The sequence below is a fragment of the Dermacentor variabilis genome, chromosome 7 (genome assembly GCF_050947875.1).
Source record: "Dermacentor variabilis isolate Ectoservices chromosome 7, ASM5094787v1, whole genome shotgun sequence".
Taxonomy (NCBI): domain Eukaryota; kingdom Metazoa; phylum Arthropoda; class Arachnida; order Ixodida; family Ixodidae; genus Dermacentor; species Dermacentor variabilis.
In genome coordinates, this window is record NC_134574.1 from 113,915,716 (window position 1) to 113,940,645 (window position 24,930).

Consider the following 24,930-nt stretch of genomic DNA (forward strand, 5'->3'; position numbering starts at 1 on the left):
TGCTCAAAAGTAGTTGAGTACCACTAGGATGCTTCAATTGTGGACTGAATTAAAAAACCTGGAATTAGAAGAAGCAAGAAAAATTTCAACACCAGAAAACCCAGATATGTCTTAAAACAATGAAAGCTCCTGAAGAGTCCCTTCCACGTCAGCACTGTGGAAAAGCTGGTAAGCTCATCAGCAAGCGGCAATTTTCACTCGTTCGTGGCAGCAATATTCAATTCCACTAGCACAGGTTGAAAGATATGTGCATGATGAAATTTTTGGCCAAGAAGACCCTGCATGAGTGTTGGTGTAAGCATGGTGCCCACTGTTGGCTCGACTTGGGAAGAGCTGCCTGCTGCTAACAGACACTAGTGTGTCCAGTGAGCAGCTCTTTTCGGTGTTTAAAGAAACCGTGCCATGCAGGAGGGTGTCGCTGCTCCCCGAACATGTAGAACAGCTACACTTCATTCATGACAACAATAAATAACTGCAGTTGTGATACTGTCAAGCAAGTGTTGTACTAGGGAATTTTGTTGACCAGAAAGCATATATGACTTGGGAAGAGCTGCCTGCTGCTAACAGACACTAGTGTGTCCAGTGAGCAGCTCTTTTCGGTGTTTAAAGAAACCGTGCCATGCAGGAGGGTGTCGCTGCTCCCCGAACATGTAGAACAGCTACACTTCATTCATGACAACAATAAATAACTGCAGTTGTGATACTGTCAAGCAAGTGTTGTACTAGGGAATTTTGTTGACCAGAAAGCATATATGACTTGGGAAGAGCTGCCTGCTGCTAACAGACACTAGTGTGTCCAGTGAGCAGCTCTTTTCGGTGTTTAAAGAAACCGTGCCATGCAGGAGGGTGTCGCTGCTCCCCGAACATGTAGAACAGCTACACTTCATTCATGACAACAATAAATAACTGCAGTTGTGATACTGTCAAGCAAGTGTTGTACTAGGGAATTTTGTTGACCAGAAAGCATATATGACTTGGGAAGAGCTGCCTGCTGCTAACAGACACTAGTGTGTCCAGTGAGCAGCTCTTTTCGGTGTTTAAAGAAACCGTGCCATGCAGGAGGGTGTCGCTGCTCCCCGAACATGTAGAACAGCTACACTTCATTCATGACAACAATAAATAACTGCAGTTGTGATACTGTCAAGCAAGTGTTGTACTAGGGAATTTTGTTGACCAGAAAGCATATTTCTGTTCATTATTTGCTGTGCAATAAACTTGCGAATTTCTTTTGGTACCTCTGGTTGGTGAAAAAATGTTGCATTTTTGCAAAACCAGTAGTATTCATGTTCGAACAAAATTGTTTGAATTGCACTTTGTCTTCATTGTTTGAATTTGCTTTGAGACGAAGTTTGATACTATTTGCACACCCCTAGTTAAAAGCTGTCTTCCGGATTGGAAGCCACACTAAACTGGTGGACTGTTATTGCCATGTTAGCCAAGGTAGGCAGTCTACCTCGCTTGATTGATGCTATACTTGCAGTAATGATTTCTGTGAATGAAAACTCTTATTAGAAGTTGCGCTAGTTCAACCCACTTACAAGAAAATGCTACTGCCAAGGATAATATGTGCATTGTGATAAGTGAGCTATAGGGGTAAAGGCAAGATAAAAAAATTTCAATATTTCATTGAAAAAAGTTTTCCCAGTTTTATTGGTTTTAATCACACAAAAGCATTCGTAATGCGAAAGCATATGCCCCATTATGCAAAACCGAAGGGTGGTACCGAAAATGCTCTGATCGACGTCAAATTTTTCGGGGAAGTTCCTGTAAACAAAGTAAATTAATTGCTTTCAGAAGAAAATTTGTCACATTTCGGTCTAGGAGGAAATGGAAACCGGGCCTCTGAGTTGCGCGATAAACAAGCTTTACCGACGCCACTGCGGCTCCATGGTTCCGGCTGACTAAAGGTGTGCCTAGTGCATGCATCATTGCACAGTCCCATTGCAGCCATCTGGCTGGCTAAGGGCATGTGACGGCACAGCCAGTGGGGAGGAGGTGGTGCTACATCACAAGTGTATAAAATGAACGTGTTCATGACAATGCTTTCTCATTCCTGCATGTAAGCAGACCTAAATGTCTCTTCCCGAATATTTTTTAGGGTGTGCCACGCGCTGATGTTAATTTTGGAGCACAGCTCTTTGGCACCCGTTTCCGCATTCGTGTAATCTATTTTCGCGTAAGCAATCTAGGGTATGTCGTACAGATTAGGCGGAAATGTTGTTGAGCAATGACTAACGGGTTTAATGTATGCGGATTATGTTGTACTGTTAGCAGATAGCCAGGAAGATTTGCAAACTCTCGTTAATTACTGTGGAGACGAAGGAGACAGTGTAGGTTTCAGTTTTATTGCAGCTAAGTCCGGTGGGATGTTTTTCAACGATACAACTGATCAGGCGCTTATAATACAAGGCCATGAAATGCCCCGAGTGGCCGAATACACATATCTCGGGGTATGGATAAACAAAGGGCAGATGTACACGGAAGAGCATGAACAGTCTCTCATAGCAAAAGGGCAAAGAGATACTGGGATAATGAAACATTAGGCATTGTGGGGGTACAACAGGTATGAGGTACTGAAAGGTATTTGGAAGGGAGTAATGGTGCCGGGGCTTACTTTCGGGAATGCGGTCCTGCAGAGGTTCAGTCGAGACTAGAAGTAAATCGGAGAGCTGTTGGAAGATTAGCACTAGGTGCCCACGGGAGAACCACAAATGAAGCAGTACAGGGGGATATGGGCTGGGCATCGTTCGAAGCACGGGAAGCTCAGAGTAAAATCACATACGAAAAACGCCTGAGGAAATTGGTCGATAACAGGTGGGCAGCTAAGGTATTTAAATACCTATACAGAAAGAGCGTTGACTCACAATGGTGGAAAAGAACTATGAAGCTAACCAGTAAGTATGCCAGACACGAGGACGAAGAAAGACAGGGCATTAAACGACAGGTTAAAAACGCGGAAGGTAAAAATTGGATAAATTCAATGGAAAAGAAGCATAGCGTGGAACTATATCGATACTGGAAACAGCAGATCAGAAAGGAAGCGTTTTATAACTGAAGAGGCAGTGCCCTACTCTTTGAAGCTAGGTCAGGATGTCTTAAAACGCAGAGCTATAAAAAGAAATTTAACGAAGAAGATATGTACTGTGTGTAGTAAATATGTAGAAACATTAGAACAACTCGTACTAAAATGTGATGGTATCCATCCCAATGTTGATGTGGGCACAGTCGCGCTTCCCGAGGCCTTAGAGTTCAGAGACGACAGTCATGTAAATAAATATGCAGTAAAAATTAGCAAAAGGCAATTGGGGGATTAAAAGCAGAGAGGTGACATACGGTTAAAAAGGTAGACATATTTAAAGAAAATGGCGAATTTTAATAACACAACCTGTGTTATTAACACAGGTTGTGTGTTATGTTATAAAAAGCTGAGCATGGTGGCAACTGCTATCACCCCGTTTCAAAGGGACGCCCCTACCTTCCATCCATCCATCGCGTCGGCCTCGCCGTTGTGCCTCGCCGTAACCAGCTCCATGGCCGGGTCCAGCCCGCTGCTCTACCTGCGCGCGCTCCTGGCACCATGTCGCGCACGGCGCGAGCCTTACTTTCCCCTTGTCCTCCAAAGCCGAGTCACGTGTTCTCGCCTATCCTCTCGCCCCCTTCCTCCGCGCAGCGGCGTTGCGGTGACTCTCGCCGCTACCGTCCACTCCGCCCTCGCCGTCCCTTCTCACGCTGTCGCGGCACTGCCGCGGTGCCAGCGCCGGGCGCTCCTAGCCGCCTCGCGCGTGATCCACGGCTCTCCGTCTCCGAGTGGCTGTATGGCTCTCAGCCGTGTCTCGCTTCCCCGTTTGCGGGGCGCGTTCCTCAGTCGCATTTGTCGCCTCTGTCATTGCTTGCCGCCTCCACTCTTGCCTTATACCTCCCCTTGCGCAGTGTCGTTGCGGCGTCACTAAAGATCTAGCGTTTCGTCCCCTTACTTCCCACGTACCCCAACCTTGTGCGGCCACATTGAGGCCTGTCTGTCAGTGAATGAGTGTGTGACCTCTACTGAAAACACCTGTTCTCCACCCGTTTTCTCTCCTCATTTCACCGTAGAAGAAACATTAAATAATAATTACTTATCCCCTCCCCCTCCCACCCTCTCCGCGGCGCTGACCCCCTATAAGATGGCCCATCGCCGGAGCGCCGCTCGAAAGCGGCCGATCGCGGTGTGTGCTGTCCAATCCGAAACGCAGAACCGCCTCCGTTCGGCACTGCGTGTGTATGCGATTGCCTGTTGATGAAATAAGGCTGCAGCTGCGCTCAAAGATTGCATTACCAAGAAGCCTATATCATAGGCCAATTTCTTTTTAGTGACATATCTCTCTGTGATTTTAGTTTTTTTTTTTTAAGTCTTTTCCTTCTGTCCTCTGCCACTGGCGCTAAAGATGTTTTTTAACCTAGGCGGGGCCTTTGGCCCTCCCCGCCAACTCGCAGGACACGCAATAAAGTTATTTCCTCCTCCTCCTCCAAAGTGATGCTTTCAGGTTTTGTGGCTCATGAATGTGCTTTAACGCCGATTGGCAGGAAAATTATAAATGTACGAGGGCGACGGAAGTGTTCAGAGCACTAGGAGGAAGTTCAGTGCTTCCAGAGTCTTGAAGGACTCTGGTGCTACTTTAGCATGTTGCACAAACGGGAGCAACGCTGAAACATAACATACCTCTAGCTTCACTGCAAGGCACATCTACAGCAAACGTACCTTTGTACCATTTCGTAGACTGTTGCGAAACAAATATTCACATGCGCGAGTAGCTGCCCCCGCATGTGGCCATATCGCTTAAACGGGCTGGAGGTCGGGGCATCTATGTTCTAACGCCATATGCTAACGACAACTCTGCTAAAATAGCGCCGGCTGTTACATCCGTCGGTTGTGGCGCAAGTTTTGCAGCTGGCGTTGATGCATGACCGACGTCGGCTATGTAAACCTAGGCTGAAATGTGAACCAGACAGCATGCTAACGTTACAAGTGGTTACTGTAAACTATTTTTTTTTTTTTTTAACAGATGTGCGCTAACATTCCACGCGTGGGGCGCCACCGCGCGCGCGTGTCCCCACACACGGGACCCAGCTGACGGTGACTTAACAAGTGGCGCGTGCAGCAGTGTCCGTCTGACTACACTGACCGTCGTGAATAGAAGAAATCTCCTGGGAGGGGGTGCGCGGCAGCTGATCCTCGAGACTCTCAGTCGCGGAGAGCGAGCGCGTTGCGGCGATGCCTATCGCACTTTTGACAGCTCGCCGCCTTGCCGTGCGTGCCGTGGTTGTCGCAGAACGCTGTCGCCGACCGCTTTGCAGGTATGCTTAACCAATGCCTCCTTTGCTTAACGCAACGGTTCACTATGTGTCTATCGTCGGTCGAAGTTAATTGAGATGGACAGGCCGGCGCATATATCGTTGGGGTCGTATATGGAAGCTCGGTTCGTTTTTAAACTTTTCTCCGAAGCGGTGACCGCCCACTTGTGAAGGGCGGTATATTGCAATGCTGCATGCGGAAACGGTTAACCTCGTTGATATATATATATATATATATATATATATATATATATATATATATATATATATATATATATATATATATATATATATATATATATATATATATATGCTCACATACCTACAGTGAGCAGCCCATGTATGCATGAGGGCTCCCCGAGCATAGGGAGACGATTAAGCACTAGAGCATCAGGATTTTCAGTGTCACAGATTTTCCTGTGTCTGTTGTTAATGGAAATACAAGTTTATCTTGTTGTGTTAAGCCCTCGCAGCATTTTATAACAATGCATATTACGAAATCATAAATTGTTTGCCAAGGGAGAGGAAAACCTATCTTTACTGGAATGTGTCGATAGAATATGGTTCTGTCCTCATATTTGTATGTAAGTTATTGTGTAGGCACTTTTTGACTCATTAGATTGGCACCATGGCCATGTTGGTCTTGGGTTCTATTACTGCCTGTGTTGGTCACTTACAAATGGGAGAAGAATGCAAAAATGTTCATTTACATATAGTTTCAGGAGCCCATTACAGTACCTTTGTAGTGAGTATTCAAATCTTGATATAGCGATTCCAGATATATCGTGTTGTTGTATATGACAAAGTACATACAAAAAAGTTTCTCGTCAATACCAGTGTGTAACAACTATATGCTTATGACAAATATCGAATAAAACGAAGGCATCTTCCCGTTTGATATGACTAATGAGGTTCAACTGTACATTGAATTCAGAACCCACCACTACATGCAGCACCACAGCTTTCAGCTTTGAGATGCTAAACCCCATCAATTAGCACATTCAAACAGATCAACTCAGACAGTCACATGATGCACATGATGATGCCATTTGCCTAGGTTTCTTCCTATAAACAGCTCTGCTCTAGTTATTGGTATGATGCAGTTGTCTCTGCACAAACCGACTTTCTGCTTTTGGGACCTGCTAGATGTTGTCCAGGCTCATTTCCTCGTATTGTCAAGGTGGCACTGCTTTGACCCATATCTCATCTGTGGCTGTAATTTTATTACTCATCTCATATCTTAGAAGTCTAACATTCCTGGCTTATCTCTCTCCAAGAGGTGAATCCTAGTTTAAGCATGCAGGCTACATATCTTTTGTGGGATGCCAGGGGATGCACTGCTGAGATACGTAGAGTTTTTAAACAAGGCAATTTTGCATAGAGGCTTCCTGCATCAACTTTACTTATATGTGCCTGGAGTTGAAAGTTCAGAGTGCCACCGGTTACGATTGCTGCAGCTGGTTGCTTTGACATCAGTTGAGCCAGGCTCATTACAAGACTGTAATGCAGTTATTAGGTCACAATTAAGGTTTACTGCCTATGTGCAGTCACTTAACTTTGCCATTGTATTTGCATATTGAAATAGTTAAGCACACTTTGTTTTATTCACTTTTTAACTGTACAATGTCATATTTTAATCACTGTTGGTGACAGGTTGTTTCGTGTCCATGTGGGTGTTCATGGATCAAGAGCCTTGTGTGGTGGTGGCTGTCTCTATCAATTATCTAACGTCTTTTTTTTTAGGCTGGTCAAATGCATGTGTGAGTAAGAGGCATGTTGTGCCAGTCTATAACGGGAAGACATTGCTGGCATTCTTAGAAATGCACTGAAGAATGTTACTTGTACCTCTGGTTCAAGTAGGATTGTGAAGTTGTGGCGTCCATGCAAAAATTGTGCACCGTCAGACAGTGGTGGAGCCAGGAATCTTTCAGGAGGAGCGGCAGGGAAGGGGGGACGTGCTCGGTGTGCCCCCCTTGGTCACATCTCTGCCATCAGAGGCATTTATATAATAAGTGTGAGGAACTGGGTGAGTTAATTTGGTTGATTAATTCTGGAAAACTTAGAGACGAAACATGGGTGGAGACATGCTTTGATGTTGATCAAAGGAGCGAAAACTGCTGAATTCTTGTGGTCAACATTTAAGAAACCTTAATAAATGGAACATGAAGCTAAGAGTTTTGAACAGGGCAGGCTGGTGCTGATTCATTATGGTACCTATTCACTCATATGGCACTGGTGGCATACTTATGCAACGTCACAGGCATAAAAATGAAACATTGAATGTTAGTTAAGTTCGCTGTTTTACTTTTCGAGGTAACTGAGCAAGGGTTTATGAGTTGCAGGTTGGATTACTATGCGTGTGTACTTTCTTGTCTGTCATTGCATCTCTCGTTCTGTGTCTATACAGCAAGGAGATCGATCACACTGGGCACCTTTTATTCTGTATATACAGTCAGCCTGCAGCACACGGGAAGCTGCAGTCCAGCTACTGGCTTGAGCCATGCACCAAGCCATTGTCCGAAGACACCCTGGGCACATGCATCGACACGGCGGCCCACAAGTGGGGGGACCGCGTGGGGTGGGCCTTTGTTCAGGAAGGGAGGCTCTGCACTTACGCCGAATACAAGGACCAGGTCAGGGTGGCTTGATTGTTGAAGGGATGCTAAAGGCAAATACAATTAAGTCAACCCTTTGATTAGTTCTCCAGACTGCGCAAAGCATCAATTTTACTGAGATTAGAGCCTTTGTAAGCGAGATAATTATTTAAACATAGAACAGGAGCTGAGGTAATATAACGATTCCATTCCAATTGCTTTACTTTTCTCACTTTGTCAGTGGTCTGGAGAATGCTCTGCCTAGGTTATCGCCAGGATTGGCCAGTCGTCGTAAGCGGTAGATGATAAGAAAGGTATAGAATCAAGCAAATAGAATCGCTATGTTATATACATTCCAAATGATCAGCTTTGCTACGGGTAGCATCTTGGAAACCAAAGCATTTTGGATTGGCTATAGCCTAGCTGTGCACCAGTCATGTCTTTTCTGCTTAGCTAAGATGCTTAGCTTAATTCAGGATGAACAACAAAAATTTTGGTACTGTTCAATGAGTGGACCTCGCCTTTACAGGTCGACCGTCTGGCCCAAGGCCTTCTGTCTGCAGGATTGGCCAAGAGTGACCCCTTGATGATCTGGTCACCGAGCACCTTTAATTGGACTCTTGTGGCCGGTGCTGCAGCCAAAGCTGGTGTACTTTCGGTTAGTGTTGGTGATTAGCAGGAATGGCATGCTCCAATGATATGTCAAGCCTAACTCACATGCACTGTCATTGTATTTGTAAGCGTGAGGTGTGTGATCTATTGCAAGTATAAGGAGTAAATGAGTCCTTGTAACGTGCAGTGTGTCACATGTTAGTGTGACTTGCTGCCCTAGACGGAACGTTAGCCAACCCTACCTGAAAAGAAAAATGAGAGGTATATGTAACTGTATATTTAGTAAACTCGTGTTCAGGATGGCAACAGCTATTATAAATGCACATTCAGCATGACTGCTGCAACCACTTCAGGTGTGCATGTGTACCCGTGCGCCATGAAATAATTGCGGAATGCCAACTTAAATGTTTCATGTTTCCTTGCCTTGTGTGTCATGGAAACTCAAGAGTCGCTGCTTTGGGGTGCTCATAACAGCTGGCGCCTTTCTTTAGGGTGTTACAGACCATATTAGACAACTGCGAGGTTGTTTCTGTATAGTACTTGTCAACTTTCAGCACTGCTGATCTATCCTCTGTATGCGATTGCACAATAAATATGAGTGCCACATTTTCTAGTCTATAGTTCGCACCTCGTGTATAGTCCAAGTGGGGCTGCATCCAAGCCACCCACCAGACTACAATTAGTGGATTTATAATGAACATGGTAAACCCAGACTAAACTTTACTGAAGCAAACTATCTGTACATATATATCTAAGATATGCCATCCATTTTATTCTGTGCAACCTGCACACAGTGTATAATCTGCAAGTAAAGTATTTGTTCTCGGGCATTAATCATTAAAATCATTTGTTAGAAGATTGAATAAAAGTTACTCTAGAACATAATTGTCATGTGAAGACGAATTGAAGCATTGAAAACCAGCCACTTCTGGTACCGCCACCGATATCAGCTAGAAATATTGTTCTTGGAGAGCAAAGATCATTGCTCAGGTAATTTCAATGTGTGAACTAGATTTCAAAGAGGTTGTAGTTGTGTTTGTACCTGTCTTTTTTTTTTATTGTGCTAAAAGTAAGGGAGCCTGGTTTTGACAACATCAATAGTCCTCTGTGGCTGCGAACAAAAATGATCTCACAAAATTAAATTTCGTGTAGTCTGCACCCTAAATAGTGCACGCAGCATAAAAGTTCAACTTTCACAGATGTATAATATACAGTGGACAATGTAGTGCTGTAGAATTACATTCATACACTTTCCAAGGGTCTCTGGACAAATAAACATAGGAGCCAGGAAAACATAGAAGTAAGCAAGCCAGGAGTCTGTGAGCTTTTCACCAGGAGTGCACAAACGCATATAAGCAACCACAACAGCACAATAACCAGAAATTCTTCATGTTTCGAATGTAACAATGACTTTCTCCAGCATTCCAGAATAATACAATAGTTTTCAGAAAATAAGAACCCTCAGTGACAGTCTGCCTTGGTAGTCCAGTTATTGTACTTAAAAATGTTCTTTGAACAGGAACTGGCTCTGACTGAGTGGTGCATTAGTTACCCAAACAAGGGGGTAAAATCTAGCTTTTGATATGTTATTTCTCTATTCAACATAAAGCTCTGTACACTGTGCTCAGTGACGAATGAAAATCTGTGTACCAAAAAGAAAGTAAAGTAAGAATAAAGAAAAAATAATTGCATGAAATGGTACAAGTGCTCTTCTTGGGTTTTGTTTGCAGGCAAGCACTCACTTTGGCCTGACACCTCCAGAATTCGAGAAGTGCCTGACAACTGTAAGTATCATGGTTTGATCAAACAGTGGGCACCTTTGGTGCAGCTTGAAATTAAGATGGTTAAATCATTTAGTGCAATATAGCACAATAATTAAACAGACAGTTGGGGTACTGTTCCTGCGTACCCGATATGCAGCTCCTGATGCCTTCGGAAATCTGGCTTCCTAAGCACAGGGGTCAAAGTGATACAGAAGTGGAGTGGGCGCAAAAGATTGTGTAAACCAAACAAAAATGTTTTCTGTCTTAAAAATTTAATAAGGAAAAAAATCAGTAGAGATTAAAAAGATAAGATTACATATGGAGTGATTAAATATTTACATAGAAGAAGTTTTCTTTAAAAGAAAAGTAAATTTGCAACAGCAGCATCATGGACCAGAAAGAAGGGTGAGAATACCAGAGGATCCATAGAGGTGTGTTAATCAACAGAAAATGGAAAACAAACAACCTAAAACCAGCGCAGCACAGTTTGTGACATCATAACATGGTAATGAAACATAACTTCATTCAGTGTTCAAAAAATTGGAAGCAAATTAGAAAACAAATAAGCTCAAGTCACAGCTGAGGGCTGTTCTCCAAAATGACTAGCAGGTGCTCGCATGAATGACGGGCACCTGTTGCAGGTGTTTCAGCGCTTGATTAATGCTAGGATAATAAAATAAAAACAAGAGAACAGGAGTGCACACATATGGTATGTATCAGGCCTCACACCTGCGGTTGCTTTATGTCGTTCTTGCACAACATTAGTCATTTATATTTGTTAAAAGCTTTTTAAGGCCGGCTAGCTGTTCAGTGTGAAATTGAAACACATTCAGTTGTCATCACTGTTTGCTTAATTGAGACACGCAGTGTCGTTTTTAAGCAGGCGGGTATTGTACATTGCACTGCTGAAGAAAGCAGGGGGTCACTGCATTCATGCATTGATGTTGTTGGCCGTGACATCAGCGTGGTGCTTTTCCTTTTGCTCACAGGCTTACCAATTACGCTGAGCAATGTGCATTCTTTGCTGCAATATCAGTTTAATAATTCATGTACGTCTAGCCAACAAATTATCCTGGTTTGAGAACTCTTTTCACGGTAACCTGAAAAATGCATCGTCTCACAGGCTGATGGTGGAAAAAAACAAAGGAAGAAAAAATTCAGTTGTGTAATTATTGTTGACTTGCACCGATATTATTTGTATCTTTTGCCACTGGCTGGCAGTTTTCGTTTGCATTGTTTATACGTACTGTAATTTATTATTGTTCTATTTTTCAGTTACTATACAAGAGGCACTGTCATTCTCTAATACTATCTTATGACGCATTTAACTCTGGCATTACTGTGCTTCCACTGTGCTGGGCTGATTTTCTCAGTGTTCCCTCACAAATATGACTAGACGAAATGCTGGCACTGTGATCATTCAGCTACCATGAAAATGATTAGTAGTAAATGGATTTGTCTAATTTTCGTGCTTGTGCTTCAGATGTTTTTGTGGCCCTGTTTGCTGCGCTTTATCTTCCTAAATTTCCCAGTATTCATAGTTTTCTAAGTGCAGCTAGCCTATGCGCACATGCGTAATCACTGCAAATTGTTGCATTTATAACGCAATGTTTTGTCGAAAATGATCAGCTTGCAAAGTCACAAAGCCGTCTGAAGCCAGCAAGACGAAGTTGAGGCGAATCCATGTGCTAATCCTCGTGCCCACGTTGGCCGAACTGCCATACCTGCGGCTCCCACAGATGCTAGCACTACAGTTCCTTCTAGTAATTTTCTGTAGGAAACTCAATGCATTTTCTCAAGCAGTTTGGCTTTGGGACCTCCCTACATGCAATAATAACATACCCAGTGAAGCTTGGAAGTATTCGAGTGTACTATCACACTCGGTATGAGCTACAATGGCTGACGTGCTTTGTCGCCTGCTTTTGCGTTGTAGCTCACACTGAGCGCAATAAATGTTGAATGTGAGAGAGGTAAGTATGTGTGGAGTTGAATGTACAGGAAAGATATTCACTTACAGTGTGATTATGTTTGATTGATAGGATTTAACATAGTACCAAAGCAAGACAGCAATACAAGAGATGCCACAGTGGCAGACAAATTTTGACCACTTGAGGTTATTTAACGTGCACTCAAAGCTCACCACACGAGCATTTCTGCATTGCATTCCCACTGGAATCCTGCTGCAGAGGCAGGGAATTGAACCCACAACCTCTTGCTCGGCAGCAGAAGCCATGGCCACCATGGCAGATACAGTAAAGGGGCTTAACATAAGCACCTTGTTAGTATTTCAATATTATCTCGGTGTGTCCTAATTTCAAGGTATGAGCTTGGTACAGGACAGCAGTATCTTGATTTCTAGCACATTATTGATGTTGTTTTGGTAGAATCAGTTCAAAATGGAATGAATGGCATTCAGCCTCACCTTTGAATACCTTTCAAGAAGCGTGCTTTATGGCAGGTGAACTTCAAAGGTATCTACATTCCGCGACCGTTCAAGAGCTTCAACTACTACGAGATGCTCTGCTCCTTGATACCTGAATTGAAGGATTCCCCGCCAGGGCAGTTGAAGTCGAAAAAGTGAGATTGCTTTTTTGTTTTCTTCAAGAAATATTTGCCTTGACTTTACCCCCACTTTGCAGGTGCCGGCTGCAGTCTTGCCAATTAGACATGAGCCCATTACCCACTGCTACACTACACACTAGGCTGCTACCTACTAGCCTTGCTACATTGCGTTGCTAGGGCCTCATAGATGGCAACACAGTGCTTTCTCAACTTTTGGTTTCTTGCGGCATGGTGTGCGTGTCGTACATTTGTTTCAGAGAGTGATGCGCACCAATGAGTGCGTTGAAAATTTCGTCCAGAAACGCAGAACGGAGCAGCGTTGTTACAGATTTGGCACAGGATGGCCTGGGATGCGAGTGGACACTTTCTCATAAGCCTTGAAATGGGGCGGCATCGATATCTATGATATCTATGGCATTGATATGCTATGATGAGACTGCAGTGAAACTCGATCATGCCATATACAGGTGCGAGCACTTTGATGAACACTTAACACAGAATGAGTTAGGTTTGATCTGTAGACTGGTTTCCGTTGGACCACCACTGAGCTGTGGTCAGACGTATCTGTAGTGTAGAGGTGCTACATATTGAGCGAGGCATATCCCAGCAAAAATGTGTTCATGTACTGTACACATGCAAATCACCGTTAAACAAGAACAGTGTTCTTTGCAAGCACCGAAGAAAGCTTCACCTAAAATGATTGCCACAATGCATGGGTTCTGCATATTTTTGTTTCTGCTTTGCACCTGCATGCAACAATTAGTATCTTCAACGTGCAACCGGAAGGGAAGTGTTGCCCTGGGGTGACTTTTCAATGCTTCACATTCTAGCAAATATATATATAGCCAAGTTTTAGAGCTTCAGGCCTGACAACTCTCAGTGCAACTACTTAACAGTGACAGCTAATTGCTTGGCTAATTAACGATGGAATGATGAAAGGTTAATCACAGAGGCACTTGGCAGGCTTAACTCTTCTGGTGGACACGCGGGGCACTGAAAGTCGTGGAAAGAGCTCGTAAAAAGATTTAATGAAAAGCATTTGTAAAGCTAATTCCTCTGTTTTGCAGATCATACAACCTGTACTAATTCCCTGAAACGTAGAACACCATTGATTTCTTACCGTAATCACCAGGTTTACTTTATTTGGAGGGGTTCAGCGCTGACGCTCTTGAAGCTAAATAAATTGTGCGTGGCCGTGAGCACCACGAACAAATAACAACAGTGGAGGTTTAAGCAGAAACATGAGTGCAGCGTTTGCCTGTCCTAGGCCATACGGTGGCTGCCAGGTGGCAGTGATATCATGCTGTTGCTCAGAACAGAGGTGTGGGCCACGGTGGACAGCAAGCATATGTGTGCACCGTTACACCATTCTGAAAGCGTTATTTTTTTTTTTCCGAAAGAAAGTGCAGGTTCAAGCAGAAGTGTCCCATATTTTTCTTACTTTCTTTCCTTTTTTTCCCAATTTCCGTAGGTATCCATCTCTGAAGACTGTCATCATTGACAGTGACCAGAGCGTGCCGTGAGTACCTTTGATCAGTTGGTACTGTTTTCCTGAAGTATGCGCTGTAATGACAAAAACTACAGTCGAATTTTGCACTCTGTTACAGTCAAGTCTCATCATAATAATGTTGAATCTCACATAGAAGTGCCTTCGGTATGTCTGGTATTCATTATAAGCATATATTTCTTTAGGTATTGATTTGGCGAGAAAAAAAAAATATTTTTTTTTCATGTTAGATAATTTGGTATGTATTGTATATCCATAATCATCATATTGGGGTTTGACTGTATTGGTGAACAACGTGGGACCATGCAAAATGTTAGCTGTACTAGGAGTTATAACATAATGGGCCTTGTGGGCTTCTCGGCCATCAAGTGGGCGGTAATTTAAAATAAATGAAGAAAAAAGAAAGACGAAATGCAAGGTAATATAAGAGTTGTCACATTGCATACCAAAGGTGTACGAGAGCACATGGGCACATGTCCATTTCCTTTCTACCAAAAGTACAGGAATAAAATATGCAAATGTATAGCATTTAATTAACTGCTTCACGAGAGCTTTGCTTCCCGTAGATGCCAAATAGTGCGTTGGATTTGCTTATTTTTATTATTTGGAGAATTTCATATCGCGGTACTGATTCACCGAAGCTCTTGCACACTGCTTCAGCTGCGATGAGGAGAAAAGTTGGTGCGTAAGTGATTGACAGAATGCATTACTAAGCCACTTTCAGCCAAGCGCAGCGGAGTTCAACTCATGTACTGTCATTTTTTCTTGTTGGGCCATCTGCACTGTCCGTCATGCTGTTCGCAAACCAACTAATAACACAATTTCATACTCTCTTATGGTAGATTGTTTCAGTGTAACATAATGGTTGCTAGTGTATCCGTACGCCAGGATACCAGAAGACATTCATATCAGGGAGTAGCAGTGCTGGTGCGGTGATGAAACATTATGCTGTAGGATCATTCTTATGTTGCCTGAATCTTGTCCTTTAAGATTGAATGATCCCGAAATGCCTTCATCATGAATATATCCTTGTCAGCATGCCAGCAAATAAGTTGAATGCAGTTAGTCATTGCTGTGAGAGTCCCGAACACTTTGGCTGCACAAAGCCAAAGTGCCCTCCTTGCAATGACACCTTCCAGGATTCAGGTATTCGTGCATGCGAGTACATGTGGACATTGCTGAAGCTTCGCTAGGTGCATTTTTAGTTACGCTGAGATGAAATGTTGCGACGCGGTCGTCTTTCTTATGCAAACTTAGTTAATGTCTCTAGGAATTCTCTATGTTCTTCAGCACGCTCAGTGTCTGTTATGGCTCTGTAGTGAGCTGAGAACACGAATTTATACTTTTATTTCCTGCTGCTTCAATGGAAGCTGAGCGCACGCCAACTTAATCTCTGCGTGTGCCCATTGATGCTGCAGTGGTTGCGTTTCCCTGCGAGATCTGATGCAAGGAGGAGAAGCCGACCTGCAGGCAGCACAGAAAAACGTGACCGCTGGTGATCCATTCACTATAGTGTTCACTTCTGTGAGTCTGTAGCATGCGCCTACGCTGCCTTATGCATGGTGGCTGTTCTTAACCATCTCGCGTCTTTAACCTAGCTATTTTACAGGGCACCACTGGAGCTCCCAAGGCAGCTGTGCTGAGCCACAGCAATTTCATCAACAATGTCCTCATGTACGACCAGAGGGCAAAGCTCACGCAGGTCAGTCACAACAGTGCTCAGCTTCTGCTGTGGTTTGTAACAACTCTTGTAGGCATGTAAGGTCTCTTAAAAGAATACTGACACGTATTTCCAAAGGTGTAGAAACTCGCCACACACTTCCTGCATGTATGATGGCCATACTTAGCGTACATAAGTTGGGAAACACAATGTAGTTTAAATTGTTAGAAATCTCATCTTAATATACTGAACCTGGTGTCACTGACATTATCGAGGCATCATGACACACAGCAAAATGTGCTGACGTTGTGTAGCAATAAGGCAGGATATGATAGTATTACTCATAAAAAAAAATTAACTGTAGTGCAGCATGCATTTCATTAGGCTGTGCTAGCCTGTGGCAGCTGCAGCTACTGCAGCAAGTGAGCTGACCAGTCTATAGTGATGTCACGACACATCAACCTCCCAAGTACCAAGTGCAAGAGTGGTTCGTAGAGGCAGGTGTATTATAGTAAAATATTTAAAGATGCCGAATTCAGGCACGACAAAGCAATGGCTCGTTTGACAAGCTTAGTGTGTGATGATTCATAAGGTAGAAGGCTTTTCTTCACGATTGTTAGCTATGACAGCAGTACCTATGTGCAAAAGAGGGGCATATGCATCGGCTCTTGTGTTGTGCCTGTGCTTTGCGAGATGTTTTTAGCCAAATTGGGCCGCCACTTACAACCAGAACTTGTAGAAAGGTATGTTTTCAAAATGTACAGATATGCTGACGACTTTCTTGTTTCTTTAAGTGTACCGAGTGAACAAACGTCCCTATCAGCAGCTGATAGCACTAATAATAATAGTGCTAATAGCTAATACCTCACACACTAAGCTCGTCAAATGAGCGATTGCTTTGTCGTGCCTGAATTTGGCTTTGAGAAAGTCTTGTATGCACAAGGCCGAGCGTAGCTTCAGTTTGCAGGTGCCACGTCTGAAAACGTCGTGTTACCGCTCCCTTCCAGTCTGCTGGTGGTCACAGACCTTTTAAAGAAGCTTGAAATGGCACCCACTGCAACCTCACAGGAAATGCGGAAACCAAAAAAGGTTGTGGTGATGCCATACTTACATGCAGTTTCACACAACCTGAAGAAAGTAGGAGGCAAGCATGCGGCTTACCATTTGTGTGATTGGCACAATGTTGTATGCCTTTGCGAGAGCCAAGTGGTGCGAAGAAATGGGGCTCGTTTCTTAGATCTCCATGGAGATCTTTGGCAATGGAGATTGCAGATCACCAGCGCAGTGACACTCTTTTTAGACTGTATACGGAGACGATGTCACTCTTGCGCAAATTCAAGCAAATCTGATCGCCTCCAAGCGTAGTATGAGGCAGGGCATTAGTAGAGATTTTTCAGCCACTCTAAGCCTATTAACATTTTTTTTTACTGAACAAGTTTTTCAGACTGTTAGATTTTTTGGACTATTTTTCGGTCTCCGTGAGGTCCAGAAAATCGGTCGGCGACTGTATGTATGTCCACTTCAGGACAAAGGCCTCTCCCAGCAATCTCCGGTTACCTATCCCAGTCTTGTGCAAGCTGACTCCCAAGTGGTGCTTGCAAGTTTCCCAATTTCATCACACCACCTAATTTTCTGCCGTCCTCGACTGCACTTCTCTTCCCTTGGCACCTATTCTGTAAATGTAATAGGTCACCGGTTAACAGGCCCATCTGCCCTATGCATTACATAGCCTGCCCAGCTCCATTTTTTTCTCAATGTCAACTCAAATGTTGGCTACCCCTGTTTACTCTCTGATCTACCTGCTCTCTTTGTGTTTCTTAATGTTACACCCAACATTTTTCCTTGTATCGCTCTTTGCGTAGTCCTTACTTATTCTCAAGTTTCTTTGTTAACCTCCAAGTTACTGCCCCATATATTGGCACTGGTAGAATGCAATGATTGTACAGTTTTATTTTCAGTGAACGTAGTAAGCTCCCATTCAGGATTGGGTTATGCCTGCCTTTTTGCTCCAACCCATTTTTATTCTTCTGTAAGTTTCCTTCTCATGATCAGAGTCCCCCGTGAGTAATTGGCCTAGATAAACATACTCCTGCACAGACTCTATAGGCTAACTGTCAATCATGAATACTTGTTTCCTTTTGCGTATTAATCTTCAGCTTCATTCTTGCACTTTCTCAAAGTCCTCAATCATTTGTTGAAATATCTCCAGTGTTACTCCACAGAACAATGTCATCTGCAAACCGTAGGTTGTCGAAATATTCACCATTGAACCTCATTCCCATAATGGAGGTCATACGGTGTGGTTAAGTGCATCAAAATGTAAGAGGCCTCACATTTTACTCGCAAACTTTTTTTTTCTTTATAAAACCCATCAGAATGGCTCTTAACTGTGAGGGTGCTGCAATATCACTAAATACATTTGATTGGTGGATGATTGGTCTTCGTGTTCACGACATGACCTGTCATAAGATTAGCGAGGTATGTCACAAAATTTATTTCTTTTGCAAGTGCTGTATTTGTATTTTTGTGCTAGGACGATTGGGTTACGTGTGTTCATTGAACTGTGCCGCATTTGTAACCCTACAATCTGCAGGTAAATGCAGAAGTTCAGCCGTCATCATTTGTTGTTTTGCATGTTAGTGCAGTAAAGGTGCCTTACACACTGCTGGCAAAGTCTTCATTCATTCCTCACCTGCATGGACACTAGACAAATGTGAAACATTTTGGTCGATGCATTACATCATGTTTTCCTCTATTATAGTGTTGCAGATCAGTTCTATGGAAGCTCGCGAGGTGCATGAAGGTTCATGAAAGGGGGAAGTTATCATCCACCTGCCTGTAGCAAGAAGCTGCAAAGGAAGTCCATCTGGGTTTCTTTAGTAGCTTTGTGCTACACTTGGGTGGATGACAATTTCCCCCTTTCATATTGCCGAAATGCATACATTATTTAAAATACGTTCGACAGTTTTAGCGAGAACTTTAGCAAACTTGCAGCAAAATTCTGCTAATATTTTGCAACTTTGTCTTCGTTTCGTGACATGCTCGAAAAAAAGTTGGCAACACTGGATGTGTGTCGTTGGATTTCAGAAGCAGTCACCATGAATGCAGATGGTACTGTACTTGCAGGCAAAGGTGTATGTCACTTTCATCCCTAGTTTGTACATCTTGCATGTTGGACAAGTAGGGTCCTTCTGTGGTGTGATGGTGGCTAAAATTTTTCAACTTCTTGTGGTTACATATGCAGGGAGCACTTGTCTCATTTCATTAGCTGTCATTGGTTCGAACATGATGACATGGTAAGATTTTACAACCTGGCAGGTTGGCAACATCTAAAACAACATGCTATTTTCCCGAGATGCAATGCTGCTTGCTGGGCCTAGGAGGGTGGCAGATGGGGCTCGTTAGTAATCCATTCTCGCAGAGGTGTATTGCATGAAGCAGGGGAGAGGACGTGTTTGTCTGTTGCTATTTTGTTACCTGCTTCACACTGTACACCTCTGCTTGGGCTCGTTTTCAGACATCTACTTGTTGCAATTGGTTCCATGTGGCCCCTCCAAATATATAAGGCGAACCTTTGATGTAAAAAGAATGTCACTGTTCTGTCGGGCATGCCCGTCACTGCAGGCCACAGTGATGTGCAACCCACTGCCCTTCTTCCACGTGTATGGCCTGAGTGTCGTGCTGGCTCGCCCACTTGTGCTGGGTGTCAAGGCTGTCGTGCCAGCACCTGCATATGACGCTGGTGCTGTCCTGAAGGCCATCCAGGAGCACAGGTGAAGCAGGGTCTTTCTGAAATGTCTTTACAAAACATAATCGTGTTCTCCGTTTAGCTGCTCAGTCACAAAGTTCCGTTTAAGTGCACATGCAGCCAGTTAATCAGTAAGACGTTCCACCAAGTGCAACGATGCTGGGTCAAATACTTGGTCGTGGGCCCCGTCAGGTTCTTGTACAACGTTGCTTGATTGTACACATGTGCTTGAGGTGACAAAATTACTTAGACAGCTGTGCACTTGTTTGGAGGCCTAATCACAAAACCAGTGGGTTATTCAACCCACTGGTTTAGTGATAGTAATTTAAGGGGACATGTCCGTTGAAATTTTTTTGCTGCTTGATTTTGCAGCTTTGCATAGGTTAGTGGCAAGGAATAAAAATATTAGGTTTTAATGTTTAATACTCTGCATCATTTCAAGCAGGTAGGGGAGCTTAACTGCTTGTATCATTTATCTAAGCGTTACTGAGACAACTAGCGCTTACTGTGGAATTAGTCGTTGACTAGATAACTACTTTGTGTCACTCTGTTAGACGACCTAGCAATAAAAACAACTGATGTCTTCTGATGGCCAAGACATCCTGCTGCTTTGCACATGCTTTTCAGTCTGCTTACCACCTATGATAGTCGTGTTTCTGTAGGACCAGCTGTAGAAAACAAAATAAAGCAAGAAACAGTGATCTGTTAAGATTGCAATGCACAATTGGACAGCCCGCTGTAGCAGTATCTGGAAGATAAAGACTTGTGCAGGATATATTGGAGAACCATGAAATGGAACCTCTCAGTCGGGTGCCAATGTTTTCTTAAGAGCGCTCATGACCCCATGCGGCAGCAGTTATCCTTGGCAGTGCTTCAACAGGCTCCTCTTCCCGTAGTGGATGGGACAAGGGTTGGGGTGAAGGTCGATTGCTTGAAGAAAGTGTAAATTCTGTTGGTGAAAAAGTTGCACTGTCTGCACTAGGAATAGAAAAAAATTCGCCCCGTACAACTTTTTGTGCAGCCTCTGAGATGTATTGGCCGCCCACCCTTTTCCTGTACTATTTTCCAGTCTATAAGCCGCACCTTTGTGTAAGTCACACCCCTCTCAAAATGGCAGTTTCTCCAAAAAAAAAAAAGAAGAAAAGGCTCATATAAGTCGCACTGGTGTATAAGATGCACCTGTTCATTCCGTAAGCAATTAAAAAAAAATACAGTGACATTTCACTTCGTGAACGTGGGTCATGCGCAAGCGAAGGTGTGGACACTCCAGGCGAATATTTGCTGTTGTGGTTGCTGCGATGTTCCACCTGAAGTAGTCCAAGGGCGATAATATCGTCCCTGCTCACTGTATGCTGTCATGTGCGAGTGAAAGCGTGTGACAGTGAGCCGAAACACTCACAAGGGAGGAAAGCGGGAAGGCAGCACGGAAGGAAGGGGGGGTGGCTTGTACTCTGGTTGCAAATGCGTAGTTTGCGCAGCATTGCGCGCTGTACCTTGAAAGCGATCTGCAGATACGGCGACTTCGGAGTTGGTCGACTTGCAGTTGGCCTGCCACCACTTGCGTTGCTGCTGCGTCCTTCTTGCATGGCGCTCGGCAACTCGATTATCACAAGGAGAACCCGTTACCTCCATAGGGCGCACACAACCCTTGGCAACTGTCGGAGGAGGTCAACGCAGCACGCTTTGCATGGCCATAGCATCCAATCCAATTTTGATGGCAGTTTCTCCTGGGGGGAGGGAAGAGTATATAACTCGCACCTTTCTATAAAATGCACCAACAAAAAATTCAGAAAAAGCGCGACTTATACACCGGAAAATATGGCTCCATTTCATTCTTAACAGGCAACACTGTGGAAGCTACGCAAATACTGTCAAACCTCGTTATAATGAAATGGGATATAATGAAATAGTGGACCTAACGAAGTAAGTGAATTTTCTTATGAAATCCCCATGGAGATTCATAGTTCGGTACATGCAATAATGGATATAACAAAGTAATGGATATAACCAAATTATTCTGGCTCCTGCGTCAATTTTGTTGTAACAAGGTACATATATTACTGTAGTTTGCTTACAGAGGTCTCACTCCACACACTCTGCAGTGCACTTGTTCTTGATCTGCGAAACTTTCTTCAGAATAACTACCTTGTATGTATTAGAACTACTATACTTGTGGACAAAAGATTACATCAAATCACATATTAATTGTACATCCTTGTACTTACAGTATGTGGCGCGCTACGCTTTGGTTGTGATTGCAAGGAGTGCACTGTGGCCACTGGTCACAGGACTGGGTAACTCCTCTCATTCGGTAATGAATAAGTTCAGACTTATGATGCCTTCCATGTAATAACTACATCATGTTCTGTGAGTCAGAAGTGTGAGACTTATGGTATCTTCGACTGGTCACCTGTATGCCCCGAAGCAGAGTCGGGTAGATCGGTCGTTTCCCGAGCTCAAAGGTAGGAGACAAGCACGCAACGCAAACATGCGACTCGCTCTCGGAAGAGGAAATTGCTGATGCGAAACCACGTGACTACTGCCAACGTCCGATGTTTCGCCTATCCAAAGCTCCCGGCGCTGCCGGAAAAACCGGCGGACGTGATGGCGGGACGAACGTTCGTCGAGACGCCAGCATGCAGTGGCCTAGGTTGCCAGGGTTACGGTGGGCCGTCGCCAACAGCAGCGACGCGGCGCTGCGATGACGTTTCAATCTCGATGTCCGCTCCGACGACAGGGCTCGGAGCGCCTCAGAGCGCTCCAAGATAGAGGAGAGCAATCGAGAAGAACCACCCGAATGCATGGCGCGCACCCTCTTTCTACCAGCCGAAGACAACGCCGCTCGCGAGAGCGCTCCAGAGTGCTCAGAAACAACCAGCCGAAGATAGCATTAATGTTACACCAAATTACATACTTGTGTCTTTCATTGATATGTGATGCACTATTTCTTGGTTGCGAATGCAAGCAGTGAGCAAACTGTCTCTGGCCTTCGTGGCATTGCCTGCTACATACGAAACGGAGGGTAGGTTGACTTATTTTGGGAAATTATCTTGGCCTTCAGAATGTCAGGTATGCCATAGTCTGACTCCTTGGACGATGTACAAAATTTTTGTGGCTCAGTGCATGACAGGCTTGATGCCCTGAGTGGCTGTTGCATTCTGCCTGTGAGTGCAAGGTTGCATTGTTTGATTCTCGGTCACAGCAACCGCATTCTTGCTGAGAAAAAAGGCAAAAAAAGGAAAGGGTGATTTACCCTCCCTTTCGTGCATGTGCCGCACATGGTCAAAATTATTTACGGTTCCCCACGGCTTCTCTAACAATCCCCAGTCTTGCTTTGGGAAATTAATATCAGTCAAGTTTGAGGCCCCCTGGTCTGCACACTTTCCAAAGATCCACCGCTCTTACAAACCACCAGACCTCCGTTTCCCTGTGAGAGAGGAGTCTGTTAGACCTCGCTCTTGTTTTTTGTCAATGGTAACTGTATGTGCACGAATATAATACAGGCTGTTCTGCGCATGTGTCAACAACTGAACAAGCTTATTGAGTGTGCAGAAACCGTGGACTCTGAAGGGATAACACTAGCACAAGTGAAATGACAGTGCTTGTCTTATCTCTTTTGTGTCTGGTTTCTGCGTGCTAAGTTTGGTCAAGAAATACCAACTAGCTCGATCTCTCACATTGTGAACAACTGATGGGAAAGCATCTTGCAGTGCATTTGAAGCTATGCTCCAAATGTAATGGGAGATTTTCCTCCAATTTTGTGATAACTCAACCACAAGGCAACTCAGCTTTACCAGAAAGCTACCGTACGAATACAACGGAGAGAAGACTGATGAAGTGGGCGCAGTAGTGAGCCCGTGTCTTCAAGGACATCACAGTTCAAGGCGGGCAGGAGTGGATGGAGTATCCACTCCCGCGATGCGTGCGCATATGGGCACATCCACGTAAACGCAGCTGGAATTAATGACATATTCGAGCTGTTCGTTTTCAAGTGCTCTAGAGCACTCTGGTGGCGCATGCTATTTTCAGCTGGTCAAAATTGAGTGCTCAGAACACATTCGACCAGTTCTTTCAGAGCGCCATGCTAAGAGCGCTCGGAGGCACTCGATCGGTGAGCATGACTGAGATCTGGCGGAAGTCTGGTCACGTGGCTTCTGCAGCTTCCGTTGTTGGCGTGGCGTCTGCCAGGGTGGTGTCCTGGCGCCTGTGCCCCCTGTTTGTTTACAACAGAAAAAGCGCTGATGTGTTTCCTGTGCTGCCCTCTGATTGCTCTGGCGAGCAGCTGCACATTCGACTTGGTCACACTTTCTCTGGCTTCGATCAAGAGCAGGCTTTACATTGTTGCAGTTTGAGTGCAACAGTGCACTCAGTGCACTGCACCACAGTCCTGTTAGAGCATTCCAGTGCAGTGCAGTGGTGATCGCCGTGGTCCCACGTGGGCACCAACGCATGAGAACATCAGGCTGTGCGGATGTGCATCACATGTCATGCTGTGCAAGAACATTCTATTATCTTAAGGCTATGGCGATGGTTGCATTAGATATCTTCACTTCCCGATGTATAGTTGTAATAATTTCTTTTGCTTGCCTTTTAGGTCAACTACTGTTTTCTCTCACGTTATATTCATAGCCAGAATACCTACACCTGTGCAAATGCAGTGGGTGCTCTTGCCGCAACTTTGGAGCTGAGCTGCAGCGTGCCCTGCCCTTGTCTTTCAGAGCAAATAAAATAAAACTGAATGCTCCACTCAGTGTTTTCTTGATGCCGTCAGACACTTTAATGGCAAATAAGATAACTTGTTTTCATGGGGCTTGTTCGTTTCCTTTCTTTAGGCTCCCACTTATCTTTGTTTGACTGATGTAATGCCTCGTTAGTTAGTTGACTCGTTAGTTAGATGACTCATTAGTTAATAAAATTCTCTTTCTTCTGCTTACCCGCTATTGTTGCTTACTGGCTATGGTGTTGGGCTGCTGAGCATGAGGCCGTAGGATCGAATCCCGGCCATGGCGGCCGCATTTTGATAGGGGTGAAATGCGAAAACACCTTTGTACTTAGACTTAGGTGCACATTAAAGAACCCCAGGTGGTCTAAATTTCCAGAGTCCCCCATTACAGCGTGCCTCATAATCAGATGGTGCTTTTGACGCGTAAAAC

General features: G+C 44.2%; 1 protein-coding gene across 2 annotated transcripts in view; it reads left to right on the plus strand.

Annotated features, from left to right (window-relative positions):
* Nucleotides 1–5,073: 5,073 nt before the first annotated feature.
* The window catches only part of LOC142587786 (medium-chain acyl-CoA ligase ACSF2, mitochondrial-like), a 37,844-nt gene continuing 17,987 nt past the window's right edge, over nucleotides 5,074–24,930 (plus strand). Inside the window, exons 1-9 of one of the 2 annotated variants that reach the window (XM_075699053.1) lie at nucleotides 5,074–5,334; nucleotides 7,784–7,964; nucleotides 8,455–8,583; nucleotides 10,268–10,321; nucleotides 12,759–12,877; nucleotides 14,334–14,381; nucleotides 15,788–15,893; nucleotides 15,979–16,071; nucleotides 19,654–19,802. In XM_075699053.1, the coding sequence (XP_075555168.1) occupies nucleotides 5,252–5,334; nucleotides 7,784–7,964; nucleotides 8,455–8,583; nucleotides 10,268–10,321; nucleotides 12,759–12,877; nucleotides 14,334–14,381; nucleotides 15,788–15,893; nucleotides 15,979–16,071; nucleotides 19,654–19,802 (962 nt within the window). In that variant the 5' untranslated portion in view covers nucleotides 5,074–5,251. The remainder of the gene's footprint in view (nucleotides 5,335–7,783; nucleotides 7,965–8,454; nucleotides 8,584–10,267; nucleotides 10,322–12,758; nucleotides 12,878–14,333; nucleotides 14,382–15,787; nucleotides 15,894–15,978; nucleotides 16,072–19,653; nucleotides 19,803–24,930) is intronic. The other variant, XM_075699054.1, reaches the window with a different exon arrangement.